This window comes from Gavialis gangeticus, unplaced genomic scaffold, assembly GCF_001723915.1.
Source record: "Gavialis gangeticus isolate Ggan-Ray unplaced genomic scaffold, GavGan_comp1, whole genome shotgun sequence".
Classification (NCBI taxonomy): domain Eukaryota; kingdom Metazoa; phylum Chordata; order Crocodylia; family Gavialidae; genus Gavialis; species Gavialis gangeticus.
Genome location: NW_017729028.1, coordinates 4,348,826 through 4,359,445, shown reverse-complemented (window position 1 = coordinate 4,359,445; position 10,620 = coordinate 4,348,826). Strand labels below are relative to the sequence as shown.

The following is a 10,620-nucleotide window of genomic DNA, read 5'->3' as shown; positions in this document are numbered from 1 at the left end:
CTTATTCCCCTCTATTCAGCACTGTTGAGGCCACATCTGGACTACTGCGCCCAGTTTTGTGTTCTCCACTACAGAAAGGATGTGAACAAATTGGAGAGTCCAGTGGAGGGCAACAAAAATGGTGAGGGGGTTGGGGAACATGACTTATGATGACAGGCTGAGGGAAGTGGGCTTATTTAGTCTACAGAAGAGAAAACTGAGGGGGGATTTAATAATAGTCTTCAACTACCTGAAAGGGGGTTCAGAAGAGGATGGAGCTAAACCAGTGTTTTTCAACCTGTGGTCTGCAGACCCTTGGGGGTCTGCAGACTATATATAAGGGGTTTGTGAAAGATGACTATGGTCAGTCAAAAGCATGTGAATACCCACACTTACAATTCAAAGGCATTCACACCTCCAGTCAAAAATTTTTAGGGGCTCACAAATGAAAACCAGTGAGCTAGTCTTCTCAGTGGTGACAGGGCAAGGAGCAATGGTCTCGAGTTACAGCAAGGGAAGTTTAGGTTACATATTAGGAAGAAGTTTCTCACTAAAAGGGTAGTAAAGCAAAGGAACAGAGAGGTGGTGGAATCTCCATCCTTGTTTTTTAGGATCCGACTAGACAAAGCTTTGGCTGGGATGATACAGTTGGGGTTGGTCCTGACATGAGCAGGGGGTTGAAGTAGGTGATCTCCCAAAGTCCCTTCTAACCCTAATTTTCTATATTCTATGAACCCTCCACAGGCAGATAGGGCCTATTGGCCAGATCCACCCCATGGAGGGACCTGGCACAGCCCATCTGGCCCATGGGGCAAAAAGGTTGGGTACCACTGAACTAGACACCATGCTAATTTGCTGTAAGGGCCCAGCACTGTGTGATTTGGTTTAAGATCAAAGCAAAACCAGGACCTGATAAGAACCTCCATTAATTTTTAGCTAGATTATATATTCACTTTAAAAGAAAAAACAGAACAAACTAGGCCAGAGGTACTCAAACAGTGGCTTAAGAGCTGTGAGCCACAGTGTCCCCCCCATGGGGCTCCCCACAGCTCAGGAGCAGCAGTAGGAGAACAGCAATTAATACTGGTGCCTTCCCCCACTGCCAAATACTCAAGCCACGCAGGGTGAAGAGGAGCCCAGAACACCCTTCCTCCCCCACATGGCCAGATCAGCCTTCCCCACATCCACTTCCCTTCACATGGCCAGGTTGGAGCTGGGTTGCACCCTCTGCCCCCATGCAGCTGGTTCAGGGCTGGGGGACTTTCCCCGTGTGACTGCATCAGGGCTGGGTACCCCTCCTGCCTGTGAGGTTAAGTTGGGGCCAAATTGAGTCTCCTTCCTGTGCACAGCTGGACCAGGGCTTGACTGCCACCCAGCTCTCCACTTGGCCAGATGGGCCCTGCCCTGCTCACCCTGGGCACAGGATCAGGACTATAGTCTGGATCCAGCCCACAGACCGACCAGGCACTGCCCATTTGGCCCACTGGGGAGAAAAGTCAAGCAGCACTGCAGTTGGCAAAAATAGTCAAAAGTTACTGTTTCCTGTAGTCATTATAGTTAAATGCACATCTTTTATTCAGATTTGTAAACCAAAATCTATCCTCTTTCATTATCTCGACAGTGCATCTAATACTTCACTGTTGGTTATTTCCACACCTGAGTTAATATTATAACACCTGAGTTATTTCCACACCTGAATTCTAGCTAGAGCTAGAAATAATCTGCAGGGCTGGGGAAATGAGAGCGAGATAGCAGCAGGAGTGGCTAACAGGTAGCAAAATTACGGAAGAAAGGTAGCTTGAGTAGTGGAACATCAAGACCATTAAAAAAGGAGAAGGGGTCATTAATATCTGTGAAGCGAAGAGAAATTATCAGGAATCAGGTAGATTATAATGAACTGTGAAGTCAACTGGCTCCATCAGTGTTGCTTGAATAGAAATACTGCTGCCTCTCCCAGGCAGTTGGTTTTAGAATTTGGGTGCAGCAGGAATCAAAGGAGGTGCAACTGTACCACTGCGCCCTCTGATCCATCGCTGGCTGACCTGTCACCCTGCTTTGCAGTTGTGGCTTTTCATCTGGGACCATGGTGTCCTTTATCTAGGATGAGACTTCTTTCTCCACCTACCTTACAGCACTGGAAGGACAGGTTGAGCTCCACGGGACTGGCGGAGCCCGTCAGAGTGCAGCCCTGGCTCTCCCCACCTCCTGCCATTGGGCTGCACTTCAAGTGGCTCTGCCAGCCCCATGGAGCTCAGCCCGGCGGCGGGAGGCAGGGGAGAGCCAGGGCTGTACTCCACCTCCCACCACCGGGCTGAGCTCTGTGGGGCTGGTGGAGCCACTCGAAGAGCAGCCCTGGCTCTCCCCTGCCTCCCATCATCAGGCTGCTTCGAAACTTTTGAAACACTTCAAGTGCCCTCATTTTGCTTCAAAGCTTTTTCATTTCAATTTCACTGTTTCGAGCTTGAAACATGGTTGAAACGAAACACTCGGCAAAATTTCGCACAGCCCTATCAGATTAATGGTGCATGGCTGACCTGTGGGCCAGATCATCCCCATATGACAAGATGGGGCCTCACATAGCCTCAGTCTGTCCCTCTACACTCAGACTGGGATCTGCACACCAGGCTCAAGCCCTGCACTGCCCTGTGCACCTAATCTAGTGTGACGGGCTGGCTGGCGGTGACCTGGCCCAGGGGTTTTGAAGGGGTAGAAGATGATTGGAGGACTTGGGATTCCCTTTCCGCACCAATCAGGCCCCAGAGACTCCCCACCCCCGTGTCCCAATTGGCCCCTTGGGTCACCTGGAGGGGGATAAAAGGGGCAGCGTGGGCTGACTCAGGGGAGAGACCAGCAAGGGACAACAAGGAAGGGGCTTTGCAGAGCTGGTAAGAGCTGAGCCAGTGGGACAGGAGCAGTGCCCTGGAAGAGCCTGAAAGAGTAGGACCTGCAGGCAGCAGTGGGACCCACAGCAGCGCGGCGTGTGGCCAGCAGGAGAGGCTCCCCACTGGGCTCCAGGATCCCCTAGGAAAGGATGTAGCCAGCAGGAGAGGCTCCCCTCTGCTCCAGCAAGGATCTGAGCAGCGACCTGCGGGGTTCCCAGCTCTGCTTCCAGCTGTTCCAGTCAGAGGCCAGGCAGCTCGATGTGAGGCCAGGGCTCCGGGACAATCAAGACCCATAGCAGCCTAGAGTGGTGTCACCAGTGGTGGCTGTGTAGCAGTGTTTCTGTCTACGATTTGGGTTCAAGTCCTAGCTGGGGTGAGTGAGATAACAAGGAGCAAATCTTCTTGCAGTGGAAAGGGTCTGTTGTGTTTTCTCCCCCTCCAGGTACCAAGGCCCTATATTTCCTTGTCATGTGACATTTTGCATTTTGTGCCTTTTTATATTTCACCAACCTATATTGTCTGTTCTGCTGTTTGTGTTTTATATTTTTTTACCCCTGTTTTGTCAATGATTGTAAGTGTCTAACCTTTTTTGAATCCTGTCCCCTTGGGGCATTATAGTGCCCACTATACCATCTGATTTATGCCTATTATATTCCCAGTATTAAAAGGTATATGGTTAAGTCCCCACTGGTGTCTGGCTCTGCTCTGTAGGGGGAGGAGAGTCCCTATACCTCCCACAGTGCTTGTGCACCTGCTTTGATCCCTTTAATTGGAGAGGGGGTACCTCTTGGAGTACCGCCTGGGTTAACACTAGCACATAGTGTTATGCTACATGGCCCACGGGGATACCTGCGTGTCCAGAAATTTGGCAACAAGGGGAAGGCAACTACTCTCCCACTACCAAACTTTTGGATTTTTTGTGAGCCCTGGGGGCTGGATGAAATGGCTTCAAGGTCCAGATCTGGCCCACAGGCCAGGGATTGAGCACCTCTGTTTTAAACTGATTCAAGCCATAGGAATGTATCAGAAATGTTACCACTTTGGGTCCATGTGGGGTCCACAAGTCAAAACAAAGTTAACTATTGCCTGTGAGAAATAAAAAGTGGCCTGTACGTGATTCCTTGTCAAATCCAATAATCTGAAGTGAGTTGTGTCAGGTTCTGCTACATAATTTATAACTAAATACTTTTCCAAAGTGACTTGGGCAGCCCTGGCACTTTGGGAATTTTATTTTCTCCCTTTCTTACTATGTATTTTTCCTTTATTGATGTATTTTTGGGTTTAAAGAGAGATGGCATTGAAAAAAATTACTAAAGATAGAGGTTGTTCACATATCTAATCATTGTGTCTGTCTGCACGTTGTATAAATCTTTGTATAAAACTTTATTTTTCACATTTTTAATAAAATGTTTTGAAAAATAGCTGTGTACCAGGTGCTTTTGAAGTAATGATTGCTGCCTTTACAGTGCACATCACTAATCCCTGAAGCCAAAGCAGTCCTTGATCTTGTGGATAAATGCCCAAAGCATCCAAAAAAGGGAGATTTTCCTGTTATAGTTATTGAAGGACTAGATGCAACAGGTAAGAACAAAATGTGAGTGACGAATCGCAGATGCAGATTTTTAAAGATATTGTCTTATGCCATCTTTATGCATACGTAATCACCAATAAATGTAAATTCATGCCTAAGACTACAACGTGGTTGGAAGTTTCAGTGATCATAAAACAAAACTTCTCCACTAACAATTTTCATGGAAGATCTCAGTTTTGACTTCTAACAATATCAGTTGAATGCTTGAAGACTACGGGTAATCGATAAAAGAGCTGGAGGCAGAAGCTGAGTTGCAGATGTTAGAATGTAACTGTAGCTTGTATCCAAGAGTGTCAAACATACAGCCAATGGACCAGATATAGCCCAAGGAGCCTCATGATCTGGCCTGTTAGTCTTGGACTGACCCCATATGTAGCATATGGAGCTGGTCTGGTGTTCAAGCTGGACCCCGCCCACTAGCTCCTGCATGGCCAGATGCAGTGCATAGACTGGCCCAGAGACCCTGCTCCAGCCCACAAGGTCAGAGGAGTTTGACACCTCTGCTGGAGTCTCTTGGAAAAGAGGAAAGAAATACAAGTCACAATTGTCTTGAGCAATCAATAATGGCTATCCATGAATAGCTCTGTCAGTAGCTTCTGTATTTTCAGTTATACAAAGGGTCCTAAAAACAGCAAAAATAATTGGGTTTTACTCCAGTGAAGTAAACAGATTATCAAACTGGTAACATTTGTGTTCTATGATGGATCAGTAAAGATACTGAATCTGAAATGCAGCGAAGATACCAAATATGCAGAGATCCTTAAGGGGGTAAAAAAAAAAGATGCTGGCAAAAGGGAAGATGGTTCTTGGGGCAGAAAATATAATAAGAACCCAGGTAATCAGTTAGAAGTGTGCTCGGATATAGTCAAAACCTTATCACAACATATTCAAGACATAGGTATTAGATAAATGTATCAAAATGTGTTCTCCAATTTAAAAAGACTTTGTTCATGTGTAAAAAGAAGTAGATTGTGTTGTGCTGCGTGACAAAAGAATATTTCCTTTTGTATATGAAATGCAGGCAAAACTACTGTAACTCAGTCTCTTAAGGAGTCGTTGAATGCCATTCTTTTACGATCACCACCAGCTTGCATCAGCCAGTGGAGAAAGACCTTTGATGATAAACCCAACCACATCAGGAGGGCATTTTATGCTTTGGGCAATTACCTTGTAGCTTTGGAAATAGCAAAAGCATCCATCGACTCACCTGTGATTGTAGACAGGTTTGTAAAAAACATTCCTCTTGTGTTAACACAATCATCTCTTCACTGAATATGACAAGCAGAATTTGTTAGTAATCCTACTTAAGATTTCTTCCTTATTTTTACCTTTACTTTGGGAGGGAATCTGGAAAATGCCAACTGGAAAATGTCTGGAATAATATAAGGAATTGATTTATAAGGTTCATTTACTGTATTTACTTGAAGACAAGGCTTTTCCCTCAGACAACTTGGCGGGGAGCCTCATCTTGGATTCGAGTACTGGCCGAGCAGGCCGCATGGTTGGCTGAAGTTGGAGCTGAGCTACTGCCCGGCCAGAATGACTTGTTTGGTGGGGAGGGGACACGTGGCCTGGAAGGAGCGTGGGAGAGACCACCGGGTGGTAGTGAGGAGTCTGCCGCCTGCCTCTCTGTGCCTAGAGAAATCCTGGAATCGCCTTCAGTAGAGGTTTTCAAGAAAAGGCTGAGGAAGGAATCTGTGGGATGGTATTGGAACAGCAAATCCTACATCTGTACAGGGCCTTGAACTCAATAGCTCTTGATGCCCTTTCCAAAGCTGTGATTCAAATGTTAATGTTCATACTGCAATCTTACCTAGCCAGTTAGGGGAACCCTCAACCATGCAGCTCCCAATCTGGAAAAAGTGTAACCATATCAAGTCTTGCAGTGGGCAAACAGTGATACTGCTTCTGGTTTGAGAGGTGGCTCCCATGGAGCAGCATAGTAAGTTTGCAATGAGGCCTCCAGAGATGAGAAGTTAGATGTCAGAGAATTTTCTGTCTGTGCTAGTGGTGAAGTACTGGAACATATTATCCAGAGAAGCTGTAAAATCTCCTTCATCACTGAACATTTTTAAATGTAGGATAGACCAAATATTTGTCTTTCCAAGTAATGATGATCCTGCCTTGAGGACTGAACTAGATTGGGGTGGGCAAAATGGCAGATCTGGCTGGCGGCCAGACTCCATTTCCCAGTGAGAGACCTTTTGAGGGTAAACTCACACTTACCACTTGTCAGAGGAAGTATGGTGTGAGCCAAGCTGTCATGTCTCACAAGGGCACAGCTTGAGGTATAGCATATATTTTTGATCTAAAAATTATTGTTGACCTGAGAATAAAGAAAATGATAATGCTACAGAAGCATCATGGTCCCCCAAAGTATGATTATATTGTAACTTTCCTCTCAGGTTATTGTTCTTGAAGTTACTTCTGGGGGTCTACCTACCTTATCATTGCCCTGTTAATGAATCTTTTAAAATGGTCATATATGTCCACCACAGGTACTGGCACAGCACAGCTGCCTATGCAATTGCCACTGAAATCAGTGGAAAAGTGCAGAATCTTCCTCCAGAACACCATGAAGTGTACCAGTGGCCTGAGGACCTACTCAAACCTGACCTTGTACTCCTGTTAACTGTTAGCCCTGAGGAGAGGATTCGGAGACTGCAAGGGCGAGGGCTGGAGAAAACAAGGGAAGAAACGGAGCTGGAAGCTAACAGTTTGTTTCGCCAAAAGTATGTCTTAATAATGAATAAGACCATGGATGAAACCTTGGCCCCTTTGAAGTCAATGGCAGAAGTCCCATCAGTAGGACCAGGATTTTCATGTGCCTAGATCAGGGCTATTCAGTCAGTGGCCCATGGGGCCTGCAATGTGAAGAGAATCTATGCAGCTGTCTAGGAATCTGCCTGTCTCTGGCTATCTGAACAGTTTTAACACTGTGTAGCTCCATCACAGTGTGTGACTTGTGGGCTCCTGCCATGCTGTCACTCTCCCCAGAGCTCCTGTTGCAATGTTGGCAGCAGGGACAGGGCAACACAGCTAGTGGCGGCCCTGGTAAACTCAGTGCCCAGGTGGAGGCAGAGGAGGTTTGCACTGCCTGCCAAGTAGCGCTGGCATGGGGACTCGGACGGAGCTCACGCTGCTTGCGTGGCAGCGATGGGGAGTAGGGGTGAGCTCTACCTCACAGTGAGGGCGGGGAAGTGTGCGTGGAAAGGTCAAAAACATTGTTCATGACAGAATGTAGCTTCTTAAATACCTTTAAGTATGCCATATGTGAGTAGATTATCGACCTTTTCCATAAAGAGCTATAAAATTACTTCACAGTACTTAATGATCAGCTTTTGGGGATTTATGAAAGGATTATATTAGTCTCTTTGTTTTGCCAAAGCTGTAAATGGTAAATGGTAAAAATGGTGTTTCATGCTTCATTAATTACACATGACCATGAACCAAACACTGCTTCAACAGTGAAAAGTTTAATGGTAGATGATGCATTCTTTCCTACAGGAAACAAGATAAAGTTAAACAACTGTTTAACAAGATATACTGGTTAAACAACTGTTATGGATATCATAAATGAAGAATGATACCAATGATCAGCCTGTCAGTTTGGGCCTAGGTCAGGGGTAGGCAACCTCTGGCACAGGTGCCAAAGCCTAGCATGTGAAAACATTTTACTTGGCATGAATGCTTTGGGGCAGTTGAGGGGTGGTGGGGGAGGCATGAGGGGGCTGATCCTTGCTGTGGAAGTGCAGCCCTGGTTCCTTCCCCACTGTTCACCTTGAGGTGCATGTGCATCTAGTACCACCAGTGTCAGTCCAGTGCTCTGCAGACCGCAGTGCAGCTGCTTCCAGCCTCCCCGCTGCCTGCTGCCTCTGGGTAGGGCAGGCAGTGGGGCCCTACCCAGAGCCTAAGCTGGTGTGGTAGGCAATTGGGAGGTTACAAGCAGCTGCACCTGGGTCCACAAAGCCTTGGGCTGGCTTGTTGCTGGCAGTGAGTACATGTGTGGTGGATAGTTGGGAAGATGCCAGGTCTGTGCTGCCACAACAAAGATTGGGCCCTTCATGGCTGCCCTGCTATCCGTCCCTGGAGTGCCAACATTTTACAAGTCAAGGTTTCTGGTGTTTTTGCCATTCTGCCCAAAAACATTGCCAAACCCTGATCTGGGTAATCATCCCACCTTGGAAAAGAACTAAATTGCTCAGGAAACCTTGAGAGTTCTCATTGGTACGTGAGAATCCACTGTGATGGAGCCACGCAGTGTTAAACTGTTCAGATACTCAGAGATGGGCAGATTCCTAGACATCTGCATAGAATTATGTTACTGCAAGATTCTCTTCACACTGGCAGCACAGCAGTGCAGAATAACTAACTGTCTCTTAGTTTGGACCTAGGCCATCCCCTCTGTAAACAGCCAGAGCTCCGGTCCAGCAGAGTTCATTCAGTGGTTTTAGGAAAGTCCGTGGTGAAGGGGACATGATGCAGGTGGGGATTCTCTCTCCTTTATCCCCTTATGCCTCATCCTCTCTGTAGAGAAAACCACTGCTTTTTAGATATGGCCTGTGGTTACTGCTATTCATTAAATAGTAGATAGTTAAATAGTTAAAACCCAGTTTAGGAAGAAACCTCAGAATTTTGCTTTACTGATTGTTTGGGTAGAGGCCTGAATGAGTTTGAAATGATCATTTTTGTAGGAGTAAAGAAAACTCTTCATTGTTCATCACATTCTCAGAGGCTAGTTTTAGAAAAAGCTCTGTATTAGAAAAAGAGATTGTTTGCTACCAAGCAGTAAGGTTTTCAGAGGACTGTTTTCTGATGCAGCGTCTCCTAGGTAGGACGTTGGGTAAGCAGAAAGTTTGAGAAAGTTGCTTAAGAGGAGACAGTTAATCAGAACACCTCCTAGTGGTGCTCCCCAGTTCTGCAAATGACAGGGATCTGTGTAGCACAGAGAAGGAGGTATAGCTCCAAGCTGACATCAGATAAGAGGAGGACATGCAAATACCAAGAGGAAACATTGTTATCCTATGGAGGGAGAACATTAATTTGACTCTTGGAATTAGTTTAATAAAAAGCTTGCATATTGCAGTTCCATCACTGTGAATAGCAGCTAATGTTTTGCTGTTGTGCTTTGCTGGTTAATTGCAATAGATTTCATTCTTGACTTTATGCTGGGATTTTTTTGTGAATTTTCTTGTGCCAATATATTTTCCGAATCACATAACTAATTGTTACACCTTATCATTTCACTGCACTTTAAGTTACAGATTGTATTTTTGTTGTTTGTTTGTTTTTAAAACAGAGTTGAAGAGGCGTATAAAAGGATGGAAAACCCGGAATGCCAAGAAGTTGATGCCAGCCCATCCAGAGAAGAGGTTCTTAAGACCATTTTACAATTAATTAAAAAACACTGTAGTTCATAATAGCTGCTATTATGTAGTACTACTTACAGTGTGTTATATCTTCTGCTTTCCCTCTCAGGAAATACACTGAACCACTTTCGCACCCAAATAAGCTGCTTCAGAATTTTCAGAATTGTCTCCTTCCTCTACCATATCTCCATAATGTTTTTGTGCTACCTATTCCACTACTGCCCAATGAACTTGGTATACAGGGCAGAGCACAACTTGCAGTTCTCAGACATCCACCATCCTATCACAGTTACATAGTAACTGTAGGAGGGAGTGTTTGGGAAGTGCTAGCATTTCAGACATCATTTTCTTGTTGCTACAGAGAACCTGAATCCGCAGTCCTTACATACAAGATTCAGTGGGAATTTTTCAAGGAAAGTAGAATCAAGAAAAGATTCTCAAATACTGTCCAGCAGTAAAGCAGTTAAATAGAGGACAAGGAAACATGGGGTGCCTATACATATGCACGGGTGTGGACTGTCTTAATTAGACTGATTCCCAAAGAGCCATTCTAATTAAAATGCCATAGTATCATGTGTATTAAGCCCCCATGCATGTAAAAATGGCCACAGGATGCTTTTGACTAAAGCTCATTAAACAAGTGTTAGTTCAGTCTCCCCAGCGGCCATTTTTAAACCTGTGAGGGCTTACACACATAATGCTGTAGGGATGCTAGAGCGTTCTAATTAGAATGCATTGGAGCACGTGTATAGGCGCTCCATGATTCCAATACTGGAAATTAAAACTTGTATCCTGATAG

At 45.5% G+C, this 10,620-nt stretch overlaps 1 protein-coding gene across 1 annotated transcript in view; it reads left to right on the top strand.

Annotated features, from left to right (window-relative positions):
* CMPK2 (cytidine/uridine monophosphate kinase 2) overlaps positions 1 to 10,370 on the top strand; it is a 16,564-nt gene extending 6,194 nt beyond the window's left edge. Inside the window, exons 2-5 of the mRNA XM_019520657.1 lie at positions 4,328 to 4,442; positions 5,474 to 5,675; positions 6,951 to 7,184; positions 9,752 to 10,370. Of these exons, the coding sequence (XP_019376202.1) occupies positions 4,328 to 4,442; positions 5,474 to 5,675; positions 6,951 to 7,184; positions 9,752 to 9,872 (672 nt within the window). The 3' untranslated portion in view covers positions 9,873 to 10,370. The remainder of the gene's footprint in view (positions 1 to 4,327; positions 4,443 to 5,473; positions 5,676 to 6,950; positions 7,185 to 9,751) is intronic.
* Positions 10,371 to 10,620: the final 250 nt, after the last annotated feature.